General features: G+C 34.5%; 1 protein-coding gene across 1 annotated transcript in view; it reads left to right on the top strand.

Moving 5' to 3' along the window:
• LOC126968764 (atrial natriuretic peptide-converting enzyme-like) overlaps positions 1-21,518 on the top strand; it is a 188,505-nt gene that overhangs the window by 73,419 nt on the left and 93,568 nt on the right. The window contains exons 4-5 of the mRNA XM_050813877.1: positions 5,712-5,913; positions 7,133-7,768. Coding sequence (XP_050669834.1) covers positions 5,712-5,913; positions 7,133-7,768 — 838 coding nt within the window. The remainder of the gene's footprint in view (positions 1-5,711; positions 5,914-7,132; positions 7,769-21,518) is intronic.

Raw genomic sequence — 21,518 nt, 5'->3', positions numbered from 1 at the left:
AGGGTCCCATTTACTGATTCCCTGAAGTTTTAAAGGGTATTTTATAGAAGAGAGGAAAAACGGGCAAAAGGCCCACGTGATGGGAACTTGTAAAGCAACCCCTAATGGACGTCTGCAGCACCAGAGGCTAAGAGGTGCATTGCCGGTCTTTAAATGTCCCTTTGGTAAAGGTTTGGCAAAAATATGGCGTGCGAAGTGTGTGCGAAGAAGCGGTGCCCCCGTCGCTGGGCAAAAATGAATGCAATGAAAAATTAGGTCTTGATTTGTTCCATCGTTGCATGTTACCTAAACCATAATTTGTTCAAATTTCGAAGTAAAAAGATTCCCAAAAAAAAAACAACCGACTTCAAAAACACTTCCAAAACAATACATATAATATGCACTAAAAGTATAAAAATTATATACAATCTAATTAATTAATCTAATTCTAGTAACGATTATTGGTTATTTTTGAAACCTCCTCTTTTTTGAAGTCGGTTAAAAACGCGCGGTCGAAAACTGCCAGATGTCAACATCACATCAAAATGGAAGCCCCACCAAATTGTGATATGCATGACATTCTACAAAATTTGTAAACATAATCGGTGTTATTACAAAAAATAATATAGATATGGCACACGTGTTTTGTTAAGCAGTGTGTAACTAACGCTCAACAACAGAAAGACACGGATTTATAATAGAACTTTTTTAAAACAAGTATTCAACACGTGTTTATCGTTTTTGTAATAACATCGTTTAATGTTTCGTTTCCACGGACTCTTGAAGAATCACAAAATCCGTGAAGTACCTGGACATCGTTGTTTGGTCTATGTTTGGCTTATCTTCACTTCCTATTAAATGATTCACTAGCCTTTTTGTCTACTCTAAAAAAAAACTAACGTGCCTGATATACCTACCTAAGTAGCATTTATTGATAATGCAGTTGTTTAATAAATAAAGCACAGAGGCACTCAATAGTAATAATAGCTTTATCTGTTAAAACTGATGTATTTAATTCGAGGCAATGATACACAATATAATAAATAAAATAGTTTAAAAAAATCTCAAAATTACGCCTTGGTTGAAAAGATAATACTTGAAATTGAAAATGAACTTCAATTCCTGCCCTTTCGACGAAGATAGGACAAATTATATAGTAAAAATGGAATAATTTTATCAAATTAATGTATGAAGTTTGAACGAAATCTGGCCGTTTAAAGTGGGTCTAAATCGCGCCTAAATGAGTCGGTTACAGACTAACATAAATACAGGTGAAGCTAATAAAAAGCGTGTAAAAAGATCTTTTGTCGTAATTAAAATATACAAAAAAAAACTGGCAAATGTAAAGACTGCAGATAGAAATGAAGACTCAGAACTTTTAATATTAAAATTTGAATTTTTAAAACTAATATTCAATAATACATTAATCAAACAAAAATACTATTTCAACAATGCACTGTATATTATACACATTGAACTTTTCACTAAATCCATTCAATTTCATTTAAAAGATATACACAGCACTAATGTTGTACAATACGTCAGCTGTATAGCTACAGATATACTGTTATAAGCATATCGGTGACGCGGGCTCATGAGATTTCAACCATCGAAAAAGATTCAATATATATTTATACCTATTTAATCTTTAATTATTTATTTATCGCATGAGTCATGAGCATGTCGGAGACACGATGTTCCCCTACCAAAATATTGCCAACGCGGCTTACGAAGTTTTCACATCAATAAATACACGATATAATCCCTTGGAAATGATTGCCTAAGCTATCTCAAATAAATCAAACTGAAGACAATACATGAATGAATTGAATTGTATCAAAAGAGGGTTGAATCAAATCCTGACAGAAACCGATGTTACTAATCAACGGACGGTAATTAGCTGTCAACATAACGAATGGGCTTCGCTACAACAAGAGATGCGCGCCCATCCCTAACTGCCGACTGACGATTGCCAAGTACATAATGAAATACACAATTATTGTATTGAACCGCCTTAATATTATAACGGTTTGTTAATATATTTTATCTACAAATATGCCTTAAATCCTCTATTAAAGATTCTGAAACAGCTTATTGCCAACATTAAAACACCCAATGTCCTAATAACCATTACATCATCCAAACGAGTGTTGTAATGTTGTACTGAATTTCATAACAACACTTCATTGTTTTTTTTCGATCCCTTCATGCGCAAAGAGTTTCAACAGACAGCCACATTCTTATTGCTCGATGTGTTGTATCTGTATGAATTAAAAAAAAAGAACATTTTCGTTTACGCGCATTTCACACTACCAGAACGTGGCGCGCCGTAAAAAAAAGTAGGTTATTCGAATCCCCGCCATTTTTCTTCGATGTTTTTATTGTTTTGTTTACAAAAAATGATCGATTCAAGTTTTGACAGCACACCGCCAGATATTTTAAAGGCCGCAAGAGAACATAATATTCAAGTGAATTTTAATACTTGCACTATACAAAGTGTAAATAACTACTAAAATAAATAATTATTTCATTTATACTTACTTTACTTATATAATATAATCAGTAGGTAATGGATGTTATTATGTTACTACCAGGACTTACTGTTTCAGAATCGACTAGATAAAGTCTTGTATGCAACTGTTGATAGTTAGGTATTAAAACACTCATGTGATACTAATATCACATTCGGGTTATATTACCCCTTATTACACAACAGTTGTATAAATAACTATTATTCAGATAGTTACAATAGACATGATCGGCCTTATGAATAAACTTGGTATACAGTTATACCTGACAATTAACCAAGATTATGCAAAATGTTTACAAATCGATTTTGGTGATGATTGGTTTACCGGATGTCATTTCCCACGTTTATTTGCAGGGCTGCCTAACTTTTAGAAAACTTCAGAATTATCATTTTATTTACAGTGTTGTCAGCGATATAGTCAACATTGTGCATATTACACGGACAAGTAAAAAAAGAAGGACTCCGCCGTGATATTAGCAAGTGAAGCACCTTTTTGCTAGTGTGTGTGCGGTTAAGAGGAATACCATTTACACAATTTTTTCTCCATTAAATAATCATATATGGCCACAAATACTTTTATTGTCACATTTTATGGCCACAAAACGCACGACGGCATTTTTAAAATATTTTTTTGCGACGCAAACTGATCTGTCAGACGATGGCAATGGCGGCCGATTGGCTTGTATTAGTGTAAGTGTGTGCGAGGGGCTATGTATTTACTCGTTTACCGGCTTGTTTTGGTGCTTCATTGTTATGTAAGGTGACACGGAGTCCTTCTTTTTTTACTTGTCCGTGGCATATTATTGGTTTATTCTCAGGCATAAATCTATATCAAGTATATTTGTAAGGCCGTAAGGATTTGACGGCGCCTATTTCTGCCGTTAAGCAGTCATGTGTAAGCATTTCTGTGTTTCGGTCTGAAGGGCGCCGTAGCTAGTGAAATTACTGGGCAAACGAGACTTAACTTTTTAGTTTTGTTATATTAGTCGTGCTTCTCACTACAATTTTTCTTTAAGAAAATAAGGGACGAGACGAGCAGGACGTTCAGCTGATGGTAATTGATACTCCCTACCCATCACAATGCAGTACCACTCACGATTCTTGAAAAACGAGAACTTCTGAGCAACACCACAACTGCGCCCGTCACCCCGAGACATAATCCCATTTGCCCAGTAATTTCACTAGCTACGGCGCCCTCCAGACCAAAATACAGTAACGCTTACACATTTCTCTTACACACGGCAGAAACCGGCGCCGCTGTGTTACCCACAATCTAGCCGGCTTCCTGTGCAAAGGAGCCTCCCATTGGTAATTCCAATTATATGATGCACGGCATCACTGAGGAGTTTCGATGTCTACTATCCAGCTTTTACACCAGATCAGTTCGATGGTAATTTTAAAAACTTATCATTGAAAAGTTTCGGTAGTAATTCGGTCTTTTTTGATCCATCATACACAATTTAGTGTTAAAAATACCTTAAAGCAATACGTTCGAATATTTTATTAAAAAAAATCACTTATTGAACGTCAAATATTTTCGTTACAAAATCACATCACTCATTTTTTTTTTTATTAAAATCCCCAATCTATAGAATTCGGGCATTTATGTTATAGTAACCTTTCCCACAAATACGTCTCTTAACAATTCTTTTGAATTTCGTAACATATTATTTTGTTTTGTACGCTCGCACTCGTACATCGCTCAACAAAAGATTGACTAACTCGACTTAACCGAGTAGTAAGCATAACAAGTTTATACTCATAAAGGTCAAGAAGTATCCCAAATTACACATAGATTGTTTTTTAGTACTGGATTTTTTATTCTGGGTCCATTCTGGGTATTTTATATAAAGCATTGCTGTGCCTTTGCAGGGCGTCACATATTGTATACCTATCTAATAATAATAATAATAATATTGACACACTTTTTACACAAATTATCTTGTCCCAAGTTAAGCATATATAGCCTGTGTTATGGGTTACAAGACAATGATATATTTAATACAATATACTTACTTAAACATACATAAATACATTTAAACATCCATGACTCGGAAACAAACATCCATATTCATGATATAAATGCTTGCACCTACCGTGATTCGAACCCGGGACTTCTAGCTTAGTAGGTAGGATCGCTAACCACTCGGCTATACAGGTCGTCAAATCTAATGTACCACACTTTTGTAATAATGTGATTTGCAATAAGATATTTTGATTTGATATGATTTGGAATCTATATTTACTACCTTATCAAATAATTCCTAACTCGTTCGTTAATTAGTGGAACTATGTAGATAACAGTCATAAAAAATACACATGTAGTAATATAATTTATTTTCTATTTGGAATTTGATATTGGTATGGTTAGTTGCCTGTGATGACTTACAGTACGCAGACGTGGTCGCTAACCATGGGCTATTTGAGAAATCATGATTGTTCAGAGGACAATGGAGAGGGCTATGCTCAGAGATTCCCTGCGAGGTGCCATTAGAAATGAGGAGATCCGTAGAAAAACCAAAGTTACCAACATAGCCCAAATGATTGCGATACTGAAGTGACAGTGGGCAGGGCACATAGTTCGACGGACAGATGGCCGTTGGGGCAGTAAAGTCAGTGTTGGTAGGCCCCCCACTAGATAGACAGACGATCTGGTCAAGATTGCCGGAATACGTTGGATGAGGGCAGCGCAGGACTGATCGTTATGTAAATTTTCGGGGGAGGCCTTTGTCCAGCAGTGGACGTCTTCCGACCGATGACGATGATAGTATGTTGTGAGTGCAAACACTGTACTCATTCTTACGAAAGTTAATCCAATTTTTTTTAATCCCACTCTATTTACTTGGGAATCTATTTTACATTTCTTTTATGAAAATAAGGGCCGAGACGTGCAGTGCGTTCAGCTGATGACAATTGATACGCCCAGCCCACTGCACTGCAGTGCCAATCAAGATTCTAGAAAAATCCAGAAACTCTGAGCGACACTATAATTGCGCTCGTCACCTTGAGACGTAAGATGTTAAGTCTTATTTGCCCAGTAATTCACATCGAACTACAATAATGCTTACACATTACTGCTTCACGGCAAATATAGGCGCCATTGTGATACCCATAATCTAGCATCCGGTGTAAAGGAGCCTCCGACTGGTAAAAGTTAGGGTTATTTTAACTTCGCAAAATAACTACAGGTTTATGTATACAGATATGGGCGAGCTGGTAGCCTGGCAGCCACCCCTGGTGAGAAGCTGATGGAACTGCTGCGACCAAACACGGGCACTCCTCGCCGGCACTCCACCGCAGCCTGCGCTCCACCGCAGCCCAGACCGTCAGGCTTCGTCTACTGTCCATCAGACGCGCTGCCATACTGCCCACCGTCCCGATTAGCTCCACCACGCCCAGTGAAGGTATGTAAGACTTACTTGTTGACCCTTTTATACGACCCAGTTTTTTTTGTAATGAAAATAAGGGATGAGACGAGCACAACGTTCAGCTAATGGTAATTGATACGCTCTACCCATTACTATGCAGTGCCTTTCAGGATTCTTGAAAAATCTAAAAATTCTGAGTGGCAGTACAATTGTGCTCCTCACCTTTTGACATAAGGTGTTAAGTCTCATTTGCCCATTAATATCACTAGGTACGGAGCCCTGCAGACCGAAACATTGTAGTGTTTACATATTACTGCTTTACAGCAGAAATAGGCGCCGTTGTGGTACCCATAATCTAGACATTGGTGACGTCACATCCTCGCTTTGTTACGGTGTGTAAAACAAGCATCACTAGGATATAAAATTTTATCAATAAATAACCAATGATTTATTATTTCTGTATTATTTGATTCATATAAAGGTGTTATGTTGTGATGTTGATTATTATTATTATTATAATTATGAAAAATCAATGAAAGAATCTGGGTTAAGTAAAAAGGGTATTTATTTTCCTGGCAGTACTATTATTATTGCCACTTAGAACAACATAAAATGTAAACTCCAAAAACATAGCAGTGATAGCACGAAAATATCACGACATGTACCTAACGGTAATGAAACTGCAAACTGTACTGACGCAACAGGACGAGTGCGACGGGGTGGAAGGGGGATACACGTTCCAGCGAGGTCCAGAGATAGTGTGGCTATGTAGTTACTTAAATTAACACATTCGAAGTAGCCACGTTCATAAAAAATGTAGTACTAAACTTGATATATTTAATTAGAACAAAGAAGAAATTTGGACGAATTAAGCATAAAATTACATTAAAAAAGATATACAGCCCTTCCTTTACAGTCCACTGAATAACATCTAATACTCATACGCCAGTATTCAATTTTACACGCTTTTTATTAGCTTCCCACGTATGTATTTTTGTATGTAACCGACTTATTTGAGCACAATTTTGACCCACTTTAAACGGCCAGATGTCATTAATCAAATTAATCCATTTTTCAATTTCCAAAAAAAGCTGATTTATATAATTTTCATCTATCGTCTATAAGTTAATAAAAAATATTATGTTAAGTTTAAATCTTTTCTCTTTACTGTTTTCTTCGTTCGGTTTCCTATAAATAGCAGTATATTTAGTTTATTTTTAAATATTGTTTTTATATTTACCATTTTTTTTTTCAGTTACCACCGCCCCCATCGCAGCCAATCCAGCCAGTCCAGACGCAGAAGCCACCCCCAGTTCCCCAGCGGTCTGTGGCCCCGTGTGTCACAATGTCGGTGCCGCCTCCGCCCGCACCTCCCCGCCGTCGCTCACCGCAGCCCCCCCGCCGGGTTCCACCACCTACGCCCCCAAGACCCAGTGCAGACCCTGGCATACGACGTACCCAAACACGGATAGAAAACCCACCTCCACCAATTCAACAAAGTATTCCGCAAATGCCTGTCCAACCTATCATACCCAGACGTATTCCTCAAAAGATCCTTGACAATCCCCTCCCCCCGGTGGCTACACAAATGAAGCAATCGCCAAGTTCCGGCTCCAATATCAGCGTCAGACAGGACTCGAACGTGTCTTCAGACTCCTTCAGCCAGACCTCGTCCCCGTCTTACACGACTAAAACCATGGAGGCTCCACTACTTCCTCACCAACATTTGAACAAGAGTCTCAACGCAAAGATCGCCCGAGGTCTCTTATTGAAAGAGCAACAAGAGAAGGAGAATGCAAACTCTTCCATCACGAAGAGCATGTCCACTCCTGCTTCCTTGCAGACCATAGTGAGGATTCAGAATGGGAGCAACATGTCATTACATCACAGGGTAAGTTAAACCATTTCTGTACTGTTGTGTAGTGAAGACACAAAAAGTTATAAAAGTATTTTTTTTATCAAACTAGATTCTTTTAGAATTCTTTTTGATCTACTTTCTCGCTTCGGAAACAAAATATGGCGATCTGAGAGAATAATAATAGATGCGGCAAGAATCTCCCCCCCCATTCTTAACAATTTAATATCGCAATAAGATATAGAAAATAATCTAGTCCTAAGTCGTTATATATATACTGCTATAGTATATTTATACTGCAACTAGTAATACTTACAGAATAACTAGTCTTTAATTTAATTTTGGAACTTGTTACAAACCTTTGATTTAGTAGAAAAAGGTTCTAGGAAAAAACCTAAGATCCTGTACTTTTCATTTATCCCCCTAATTTTTAAGCCCATGAAACGAATTTAACGCGGCCTATGTTTCTATTATAATAAGTACTGATTAGAACAAAGCTTCTATAAATTCATTATGAAGTCATCAAATCGCTCTCATAGTTTCTGGGTCCATATCAGTGTGGAGTAGATTGTTAACAATGTTATTAAAACTAACAAAAAGTAAGTATACCCAATAACGCCCAGTTTACGAAATAATAAATCGCTATTCGCACAATCAAATTTCAAAGCACAAATGAAATTCACAAATTTAATCTAATTTGTTGAATCCTTAGAAAGTCGAGTCTGTATAACTTTATGGACATCAAAATTAGTGGAACACGTACGACAATCCGTTCGTTACATTTTGTTACTCAGCTTTTGATGCGAACACACGTCCCGAAAGTTTGTGTCGAATGTTACTTCCCGGAAATCAACTTTTGGGATGTATTAGAATTTTACATTACTGTTGAGTGACCTGTCGTTAAGCATGTTTGAAAGTAATTAAGGTCTTTTATTAAGAGGGTACAACAACATGTGAATATAATATTACTAGCTGACCTAGCAAACGTTGTATTGCCGATATTAAAATCAAAAAATTTCGTCCAAAAATTAAAAAAAAAAATTAAGGGTGAACAACCCTTATTACTTAGGGGTATGAAAAATACATGTTGGCCGATTCTCAGACCTATTCAGTATGCTCACAAAATTTCATGAGAATCGGTCAAGCCGTTTCGGAGGAGTAAGGGAACGAACATTGTGACACGAGAATTTTATATACAAGATATGACTAGTATCCTGCGTTTTTTTTAATACCAAAACTGAGGAGAATTTATAATTCTTTTTTGATTATTTATTTTATTTAGGTTCGTTCAGCTGATGGCAATTGATACGTCCTGCTACTACAATGCAGTGCCGCTCATGATTCTTTTAAAACCCAAAAATTCTGAGTGACAATACAATTGTACTCGTCACTTTGAGACATAGGATGGTTAGTCTCATTTGCCTAGTAATTCCACTAGTTTCGGTGCCCATCAGACCGAAACACAGTAATGTTTACACATTACTGCTTTCGGCAGAAATATGCGCCGTTGTAGTACCCATAATCTAGCCGTCATCCTGTGCAAAGGAGCCCAGATACATTGATTTCGTATGAATCTCAATTATTATTTTCTTTATAGTTTTTGATAGCAAATATATAGAATCTGTAGTATTGAGATAGTAGATATATTATAGTACTCTATGAATTGAAAGTTTATATTCTATCTTCAAATCTATGAGATTATAATGTGAACAATAAAAGGCATAAAAGGCATTTATTTTCACAAAATTGATTCCTTTAGAATTAATTTTGATGTCATTTCTAATATACTAGATAGTACTACCGCTTCGGAAATAAATGGCGCTCTTAGAGAGAAGACGCGGCGCAAGAAACTCTCCCAGCATTCTTTTTATTAAAAATATACAATATTGTACTGTCATTGCTATTGCTATAAAATACTAATAATCTAGTCCCAGGCTGTCCGATCACTTAGATAAAATTCAGCTGTGGAGTAGTAGGATTTACGTCAGAGTAATTTTTTAATAAATAATTTAAATTTATTTAAAGATAATGCCTGAACAGTGGCTGGGACTTTATTCTAAAAGTATATACATTTACCCTTAAAGCTATTATGTATCTTATGAAGCTTACTAGAATTAGTTACAAACAATCCCTTATTTCTAATGTTATAATAATGAAAATCACTATTAAAAGCAAATGGTTTTTGAACCAAGTTTTATAATTATTCGTTGTAAACTATGCGCAACTTTCCTCGTTATATTCCGCAGTATTTTCTCAATTTATTCTACAGATACATTCGTAATGCAACAAGTGTGCAATGGTAAGGCGGATGTTAAATAATAAAAGCTTAGGCTACGAGTACACGCGGAAACGTAACGTACTAAAACTTCCTCTATATATATATATACTAGCTGTCCCAGCAAACGTTGTATTGCCAATATTAAAATCGCGATACAAAAGTAACTGTTGGTCGTAGATGGGTGAAAATTTGAAGTTGTATGTATTTTTTAATGCTGACTTATAATCAAATAAATTTAAAAAAAATGTCAAAAAAAATAAAAAAAATAAAATTTCGTGTGGACCACCCTTAACATTTAGGGGGATGAAAAATAGATGTTGTCCGATTCTCAGACCTACCCAATATGCACTCAAAATTTCATGAGAATCGGTCAAGCCGTTTCGGAGGAGTTCAATGTTTAACACCATGACACGAGAATTTTATATATTAGATAATGAAAATGGGTATTGTTTGAGGCTCTTTCACGCCTAAACCACTGATCGTATCGAAATTTTACTACCACCATTCGATGCTAAATTTATTCTAGATGGTTAATGGCGACCTATTTTTTTATTGTATTTGTAATAAGATTAATTTTATTTAATTTATTTCCTTTTAAAATTCGCCCAGGGAAGCGGGCCGGAACGGCTAGTTACTTTATAAATGTGTGTGTGTGTGTATAAATATTCTGTCAGTATATATCTTAATAAAAATTTTACACATTGACTTGACTTCGTCCGGGTAGATAAAGGTTTTTAGAAATTAAAAACAAGTTTGGAATTGAAGATCTCATGACCTATTCCAGTTACGGTTCCCGTTTTCGCTCCCGTTCTCAACATATTTTATGAATCTTATTTGGAGGAAGATTGCTATGGCAAACTAAACCTACTATTGGTATAATTATAGCTAATCGATGTAAATTTCACAAATCTCTCGGGAACCATGGATTTTTCCGGGATAAGATATAGCCTATGTCCTTTCCCAAGCTCTAGGCTATCGCTGTACCAAATTTCATCAATATCGGTTAATTACCTTCGGCGTAAAGGCGTAACAAACAAAATTACATTTACATTTATAATATTAGTAGGAATCTTATTTTCGAATTATATCATTGTGCAGTACGTTAACCACCCAATAATAACCGTATTCTCGTTCAAAAAAGGGTCACATAATATGTTTGTCCAAAATTTGTTTTTTTTATTCTTTCAGTCTGTCCACACCTTTAGTGTTAAAGAGCGCACGATCACGGCAATTAGAATAAAGTACAGTACTTAAGTCCACGTGCGGCTGACCTGCAATATACAGCACATACATACATAACTATAGAACAGATGCATGTAATGAGAATATTTTGTAACAGATGCTTTAGATTAAGGATTGGTCTTCGCTGTGCTACAACTAGATTCCGCACTACCTAAGAATTATAGCTTTCTAATTACGGCAACTATTAGATGCTTGTGTGCGCGGCATCTTGACACTCAATGGCATCTTTAAAATTATGTAACATACTCTTCGTGTTATTTAACATTGAAATTAATAAAATACAAATCACTTACTGATGATAATATGTGATCCCAGTGTCTTTCTTATATCTTGTAGCATTCTTTTTACAAAGTTTTACTACGCAACTTGGCATTTAAGTTTCAATTATAAGCAAAGTTTAATAGAACATGTGTTGGACAAAAGTTGGCGGACAGAGGTCGTGAGTTCGAGTCTCGCATCGTTCATAAAATTTTGTTTTCAAATTGTATTTGTGTACCTTAATACCTACAATTTTCTCCCCTCTAACGCTCCACCCTTATATCGCATTTTCATACTACGTATAACGTGGGCCCATATAACGTGGAGATATCCCACATACATATTTTTGTACTGTGAAACTTAAATTGATTTGTATTCATAACTAGTTGAACCAGCAAACGTTGTATTGCCATATAAAGTTATAAGATAATTAATAATAAAAAATTTTGGGGTATAAAAAATAGATGACGACCGATTCTCAGTCTGTATAATATTTAGGTTATATAGTTATTTTATAATTATCTAGGCTAATCATTTACGGGTGTGCAAAATTGATGTCATCGGGAAACAGCTGTTATATTTCCGAATGTTGGCCAAGAAGTGCTATAAGTTATATATTTTAAATTATTCTTTCAATTTATTTCTGAACGACGGGGGACACATCAACGGAAAAACATTTTTTTTTTAAATTTATTTTTTTTCCTAGAATTTTCATACTTATTCACGTTTTACACCTTCCCTGGACTTCCACAAATAATTCAAGACCAAAATTAGCCAAATCGAACCAGCCGTTCTCGAGTTTTAGCGAGACTAACGAAGAGCAATTCATTTTTATATAAATAGATTAGCGTAGTTTGCACGTGTTTCAATTGTGTTATTACAAAATTAAATTATTTTATTAAAAACCTAAATAAAATAGAAAAACTAGGCGAACAATTGGAAATACTTGTTACTAATTGTGATTCATTATTATTACGAATTACGATTGTGCAAAAACGCGTTATATGGGATTACCCCTTTAACGCGTATTATTACACCACGGAACGTTATATGGGGCATACCTGTATTTATTTATCAAAGCGTCATGGAATGTTTTGATCATATACGAATATGATTGACATTATTTTTGCGCGTATTTGTCAGAGAATTTTTTATCCTTTTATTTAAATTTGACGATAAAGAGGGTGTGACGTGTGTCTGTCTGTGGCATCATAGCTCGTTGTTGGGACTGTGTATTTTAGTTTTAAAGCTAATATGATGGATATGAATCTGAGCTGTTAATAAAGTATATATTATAAATATATTGCTTTAAAAATTTTATATATTTTTTATGACAATATGAGACCAGACGAGCGGACGTTCAGCTGATAGTAATGATTGATACGCCCTGCCCGTTACAATACAGTCCCGCTTAGGATTCTTGAAAAACCCAAAAGTTCTGAGTGACACTACGATTGCGCTCGTCACCTTGAGACATAAGATGTTAAGTCTCATTTGCCCAGTCATTTACGGCGGTCTTCAGACCGAAACTTCCACATTACTGGTTCACGGCAGAAAAAGGCGCCGTTCTGGTACCCATAATCTAAACACGTGCGGAACTGATAAAGTCTTTTATATTTAACCTAAAAATACAATATTTTTTTTTTATTGCGTTTATTTAAGGTCGCTTTTTAACAACAAGGTCATTAGCGACCACGGTACTGCATTGTAATGTGTAGGGCATATCAATTACCATCAGCTGAACGTCCTGCTTGTCTCGTCCCTTATTTTCATTAAAAAAACCTCTTATCAAGTCAAATCCATTCTATTCTATTCTTAGTAAATATTACACAAACGAAACAAAATATTCACGTTCGCAGAACAGCTCTCAATATCATGTGAATGTTGAAATCATGTAACAGCATTCTTGCAATCTCGCACGAGCACATACCATCGACAATAACATCTGATTGTAGACTGCACTTTATTTAATCCCGTCTCCCGAGATGCAGCTCCCGGAGTATCGTACACGGGATCAAATTGAAAATGTCGACTCGTAAACATTCCTCTTATATATTTATGGATACTTTGTCTCTGTCAAATTCATGAAGAAGTGTGTTTGTGCGATGCTATTCTTGTGTATTTTTTGTAACAAATGCTTAATAGTTATTTATGCATCTGTTGTGTGATAAGGGGTATTAAAACACGAATGTGGGTTTGGTAATGGTGGTGATGAGTGTTTTAATACCTAATAATCAAAAGGTGCATACAAGACTTTATCTACACCCATAATATGAATCCTCTATAAAAGATTCTGAAAAAAGCCAGTCCTAGTAACCTTATTATCATCCAAAGGAGTGTTATTATGAAAACGGATGAATTTTATTACAACACTCGTTTGGATGATGTTGGTTATTAGGACATTCGGTGTTTGAATGTTGGCAATAAGCTAACTGTTTTAGAATCTTTAATAGAGCATTTAAAGCATGGCTGTAGTTAAAAAGTTTAACATACACAATATGGTAGTTACAGGTCTAACATTTTTTGTATGGTCTACTCTCATATGGATATACAGACGTACATTGGATTCTAAGTGTCTATGTTTTAGTGTCTATCTTTATGGAAGAGGAGGACAACCGAGCATGATGGTAGATAATTACATATTTTTGGAACACCAGATGAATATAAGCCGGTTACCGACTTACAAAACGAGGAAAAGTTTCCCTGAGCGATCGAATCAGAAATGAGGAGATTTGTAGGAGAACAAAAGTCACCGACATAGCCCAAATGATTGCGAAACTGAAGTCGCATTGGGCAGGGCACATAGTCCGACGGACATGTGGCCGGTGGGGCAAAAAAGTAAAGGGTCGCGCATAACCGATTGTTATGGAGATCTTCAAGGGAGGCCTTTGTCCAGCAGTGGACCACTTCCGGCTGATGATGAAAGCGAGGAACGTACATATGAATTCAAGAAACCAAAAGTCATTAATTCGTAGCGGAAAAATCAAGAACACCTTAGTAAGAGTCATCTGCTTTAGCTATTGCACTAACGTGGATGCATTCGTTTAGGAAAAAATAAGAAAGTCTAACATAATTAACACTTCCCAACCAATTAGAACCTCTATATACTGACTGACTCTTTATAGGTTTGTACTAAATCTGTTGAGAAGCACGATTTCACAGCACAAGATAATGTTGTCGCCTTGGTACTAGATTATCCACAATTGCCCGACAACTTCCCAGTAATTTAGACAAACTGATCGTCATAGACAAGGTGAAGGGCAAAAGACCACGCGGACGATCACCCAGCCGCTGGTCGTACCAGATCACTCACTGGCCTACCACTTACGACCACAATAAGGAAGGAAGGACCGAAAGGATCGGCTTTAGTGACCGACGTTACGAAAACCTTGAATTACGGATGCGGCCTTCAGAAATGAAGAACACAACCAAGAAGAAAAAAGATGTTGTCACATGAATTAATTTTGTTTGAGATTATAAACATAAAGGCATAAAAGGCATTTATTTTCTCAAAATTGATTCCTTTAGAATTCTTTTTGATGTCATTTCTAATATACTAGATACTACTACCGCTTCGGAAACGAATGGCGCTCTGAGACAGAAGAAGCGGCGCAAGAAACTCTCCCAGCATTCTTTTTTGCGCTCTTTTCAATAAATATAAAACATAGAAACATGTTTTAAAAAATTGTTTTGGTATAAGTCAGAAGCCTATTCTATCTTTTATTTTGATACACATGCTCGGAGAAAATCTAGCTATATCAAGTTGCAAGCACCTACGATTACACCAATCTCAACTTTGAATAACGTAGTTTATCGTACCTCGTTATTGGAAGTAAGGCGGCTTTCAGTCCAACAAAAACGTTTCCCGCGGAGCTAAAGCTAAGCACTAAATAGTTGAACACATAAATTCAAAGTGAGCAACAGTAATTCGGTATTAATTTATGTTGCAAAGTACCGTAAAGTTGAAGCCAATATTTAGTGAGACAGAGGATCTAAGTTTGCGAACCTCTTCAGCAAGTTAACAGAGTTTTACGAGTATTTAATTGATGTTAAAACGAATTTAACAACTTGTTAATTATATTATGGAAGATTTATGGTGATATATATTTACTTAGCATTAATTTGTTTAATTTGAGAAACATAATATAGGTATTGGGAATGCAAACATTTTGATTAAATTGAAAATCAAAATAATTTGAAAATTCACAATTCTCTGGAAATAAAAAAACTACGTTTAAAAAATCTGAATTCAAATAATAAAATGTAAAAAATTACTTAATAAAGATAATATGAGTAATTAATTAATAAAATACTACCTATTGATAGGGCTTAAGTCGGTGCCTGGCCGCTTGGGTTGTTTTGTTCTAGACGAAGCTATCCCACTCAAACTCACGCGTGGCGAGTGTAGATACCTAATATTATATTTGGCTTGGCACCGACTTCAAACCTGTCAATAGGTAGTATTTTATTAATAATAATTTTTATAGGACCGAATGGCAAGCATTTTGCATCAATCTAAAGATGAATCATGTAAATCGGATCATAAATCTCAGAGTAATCGGTGTACATACATAAAAAAAATACCGATCGAATTGAGAACCTCCTCCTTTTTGAAGTGGTTAAAAATGCATTATATAATAATAAAAAAGGGTTGTGTGGTTTTATGAAATCACGGTGAAAGTGAAACTTTTTTCACAGTATCGACATTTAACTACAAATTTTTGGAATAATATTCAATTAAGGGTATTAAAATCGCTGTATTAATCTTAATTTTATACTTGGAAAATTGGAATTATAATGGGAAATAATAAAAGTAGACTAAGTCTCCAACTAATATTTTTATTGAACTCTGTGTCTTAGCCCTGGTTAAAAATATTGAATAAAAGTTTCACTTTAATAAATAACAACATTTACATTAAACACTGACAAAAACAAACAGAATAGCGTGGAGCACTGGCACAAATGAGTAATAGTCTATACACTACACGTTCAGATGCTGCGAACTATAGGCGCAGCCCGACCGTCACGCGATATGCAACACATAGACGAAAAAGTTTGAGACGATCTAATAAAAGTTTCACTTTAATAATTGCCTCCAATTTCCATGACAGCAAAACAATCACGAAGTACACTTATTTAAAAAATCAAATATAAAAACACAATATGTTTATTTTCTTTATCAAGTATGTACATAAATCAATATTCATGATTGGAGCCTCCATTTAAGCACAATATCGCCTATGTTAGAAGACTCCGCTCTTCCATAGCTTATTAACATTATATACAGACAAACATATTCTAACTACTAAGAAGTATGTATACTAAGAAATAAGATGCATGTGTGCGTTGGGTGTGTTGTGAGTGATAAGGTGTGAGAGGAATAATAAAGTGTGTGTGAGTCAGTGTGTATTTGTGATCAAATGAATGAATCTTTTATAAGTATATCTATAATGTAATGTTTGTGTTACTGTTAAATTAATATGATTGTGTTAAAAGTTCTTTATGATTTTATCCAACTTACTAGCACTTATGTTAAACATAACATTTATATTAATATTAAATAGTAACAGTTTTAAGCAAGTTAACATTCTGGTATAACCATCTGGTCGTGTCTACTTGAAAAGAGAAGACAACTCAAAAACTATTTGGATTAAGGCCGAAGCTCAATTACAGCCACTGTGGAATGAATGACTATTTCTGGATTTTCGTAACTATACTTATAATCTTTTAATGTATTTGTACCACTACTGTTATATTTATTATATTTTAATTATATTTATTCATCTTGTACTTTACAGCATACAAAAGTGTTATACTTTATATAAGAGTACCAAACATTCTAAACTTAATAAAATACTATACTTAATTAAGCCACTAACTAAAATAAACCAAAGTATATATCACTACAGAAATAATTGTACATGCATTATATACAATTTAAGATTTACACCTATTGTAACAAAAACACCTTTAATGGATAATAATACAATAACTCTGTTGGAAGATTTAGATAACCTGACAAATAACATCACAGCTCAACAATGTTCTATTGAGTATTTTAATAAAAACACTCCTAGGGAAGATTTATTCCTCTGCGTCGTAACCCAAAATATAAGAAGCGTTTATAACACATCGAACTTAGATGACTTAGATATCAATATAAGTATGCTAAAAAGAAATACTGACGTTATAGTTAACTGAATGCAGAATAGATCCCGAAAAACCAGTTCCACAGAAACTATTTTACTTATTACACTGATAGAAAAGTAAATCAAAATGATGGTGTTGTGGTATTTGTAAAAAAAACATTAGAACATAGTGTCAAAGAAGTTGCTTTGGATGGCGCTTCCTGCCTTGAGATCGTATTGAGAAGCTCTGTGTCTAAAATGACACTAATTTGTATATACCGGCCGCCAGTAGAAAAGAAACCTGAAAATTTTATAACTTCATTAAACGCCTATCTAGATTCATCCAATCTAAAATCTAATGTCATAATTACAGGAGATATAAACATAAATATTATTGAAGGGCACAGTGACAAATACGCTAATTCATATTTAGATACATTGGCTTCACATAGGTTACTACCTGGTTATAAATTTGATACCAGAAAAAATAGTTGTTTAGACCATATAATAATTAACCTTGATCCTTCCCAATTTAATACTTTTATAGGAGTTCTAAACACTACAATTACGGACCATAAAATGACTGTTATTTATCTATATCGGAAAAAAATAAAAGATTCTACCACACCTAAAACGAAATCTCTTATCAATTATGAAGAAGCACTTAAGACCCTGCAAGATAAATATAATCCAGATATATTAAAAATAAAAGACCCAAATACATTAACACAAGAATTACACAAATACATACAATATGCTCTTAACAAAAATACTAAATTGGTAAGAATTTCAAGTAACAAAAAAATAATAAAACCTTGGATAACACCAGGCATTTTAAAATGCATCAGAACCAGAAATAAATTACAGCAACAGCTAAGAAGTGATGAATCTAATGAAATACTCAGAATAACTTACCGACGATATCAAAACTTTTGCAATAATTTAGTGAAGCAACTAAGACGTAAACACGAAAGCGAAATACTTAATAAATCTAAATCTAACAATAAATCACTTTGGAATAGTATCAAAACTATAACTAATTTAAATAAACAAAAACAACAAAATATAGAACTTACACAGTTAAAACCTACACCCACTGAATCAGCTTGCTTTCTAAACAATTATATCGTTAACGTTGGAAAATCTTTAGCTATTGGAATCTCAACACCTCCACATATTGTACAGCAATATTTTAATCGACTTCCTTCACAAGCAAATACAATTGGAATACTAGAACCCGAGCCATTAGAAGTAGCAACAATTATATCAAACTTAAAATCAGAGACTGCCTCGGGCTATGACAATATCCCAACCAAGTTTATTAAAGTGGCGAAAAAAGAACTTACTCCTATAATCACACGACTTTGTTCACTCTCACTCGCTCAAGGTATTTTTCCACAAGAACTCAAATGCTCCATTATACATCCTGTATGCACTATTATATATCCTAAGGGTGGGTCTAAAGAGGATGTTAATAACTATCGGCCTATTTCCGTCTTAACAGTTATCTCTAAAATATTAGAAAAGATTATAAATACTAGAATAATCAAGTACCTAAATACGTATGGTTTGTTATCTAAATCTCAGTATGGCTTTCGTGAGGGAGTCAGCACTGAGGATGCTATTCAAGATCTGACTCAAGAGGTAACAAAATATGTGGATGGAAATAAAAAACTCTATGTATTTTTCTTGACCTAAAAAAGGCATTTGACACCGTTTCTATTCTCATACTTTTGCGTAAAATTGAAGAAATTGGTATAAGAGGTAATTTTTTAAATTTACTGACTGATTACCTTCGTAATCGGGCACAACGTGTTAAAATTAATAAAGAAATTTTTAGTTCTGTTAAATATTCTACATCATACGGAATTCCTCAGGGTAGTGTTCTCGGACCTACGCTATTTTTAATGTATATTAACGACCTTACAGATTTAAAAATACAAAATGGACAAGTTTTCTCTTATGCCGACGACACTGCCTTGCTATTTCATGGAGATAGTTGGGCGGAGGTCTTTTCTTTGTCAGAGAAAGGACTACTCTTAGTACAAAACTGGCTTAAAATTAACATTCTTACTTTAAATTTAACGAAAACAAATTATATTACAATTTCAATAAAAGATTCTACTCAACCAAATAAAAAATTTACCATATCTGCTCATACATGTGACATGGCTGATATAGAAAACTGTCTGTGCACTAAACTTAAAAGAGTAAACACCACCAAATACCTCGGAGTAATTATAGACAAAAATTTATCATGGTATCCTCAGTTAAATGTAGTGATATCAAACTTATTAAGTATATATATACATCTCTGATACAATCTATCCTTCTATATTGTATAAGAATCTGGGGGAGTACTTTTAAAACTCAATTCTTAAGCATAGAACGAGCACAGAGAGCAATAATTAAATATATGCTAAGCAAAAATCGTCTGTATGATACCACAAAATTATATGAAGATGCGGACCTTTTATCCGTAAGAAAATTATATATATTGCAATGCATACTAAAAATACACAAAAGTAAATCTATAGATCCTTTGATTTTAAATAAACGTAAAAATAATACAGTAATTAAATGTAAATTTACTAAAACTAAATTTGCGTCTAAACAATTTGATGCACAGGCTACTAAATTATACAATACCGCTAATAAAATCCTAAATATATACACAAAGACATATAAAACTAGCGTTACAAAATGGCTGAAAACTCTTAATTATTTAGAAACTGAAAACTTGCTAAATTAATTATAATATGAGTAAAATAGTGTAAATATGTGTTCTAAATATATATATATTATATTAATTGTTGTAATTATAGTATATTATATGAATAGATAATTAAATTTCGCTTGCTGTAATTTGATTGTTATCTGAATATCGTACTTTGAACATTTTACTATTTTATAAATATTCGTAAAACTACAAATAACCTTAGTTCATAGTTACAGTGGTCGCACATTCTTGAGACGATGACAAGTGCTTTTATGTAGGTATATTATTTACAAGTTTAGTGTGAGCCACGCAAATATTAAGCTACCTTCAATATTGAAACAATTTTTAGTTTGTTTATTTTATGCCTAAGATTGGTTTATTTAACTATAATTCATGTTTTTGTTAAATGTGTAAGCATTTTTATCCGTTGGAAAGAGCGGTCTTCCCTAACACAGGTTCTGCGAACATAAAAGGGAAATGCTAAATAAATAAATTTTTGATTTTTTTTTTTTTTTTTTGATTTTTTGATCTGGAGGAGGCCTCCAAATTATTCTGACGTGAACTGTCACAGTCACTGGACTGAAGAGACTGCTCTTACTGATATTTTCAGTATGTCACTCCAACGATCTTTTTGTCTGCCCTTAACTCTTTTACTTCCAGGTTCTGTATAATACAAAACTACATTTTAAAAGGATTGACCATTGGGCTGTAGAAGGCTCCTTTGCACAGGATGCCGGCTAGATTATGGGTCCCACAACGGCACTTCTGCCGTGAAGCAGTAATGTGTAAGCATTACTGTGTTTCGGTCTGAAGGACGCCGTAGCTAGTGAAATTACTGGGCAAATGAGACTTAACATCTTATGTCTCAAGGTGACGAGCGCAATTGTAGTGCCGCTCAGAATTTTAGATTTTTCAAGAATCCTGAGCGGCACTGCATTGTAATGGGCAGGGCGTATCTATTACCATCAGCTGAACGTCCTGCTCGTCTCGTCCCTAATTATCATAAAAAAAATCTTTTACTTTCAGGTCCCGTCAAATACAAAATTACATTTTTAAAGGTTTAAAATTTTTAAGTATTTGATACTCAACTTTCTGTGCAAAGGAGCCTCTGGTTCTTCACTGTTAACGAAAGGTTGGAGAACTGATACTCAATCTGAGGAT

This window comes from Leptidea sinapis, chromosome 16, assembly GCF_905404315.1.
Source record: "Leptidea sinapis chromosome 16, ilLepSina1.1, whole genome shotgun sequence".
Taxonomy (NCBI): domain Eukaryota; kingdom Metazoa; phylum Arthropoda; class Insecta; order Lepidoptera; family Pieridae; genus Leptidea; species Leptidea sinapis.
Note: the sequence above shows the minus strand (reverse complement) of the source record. Positions and strands in the feature narration are given on the sequence as shown.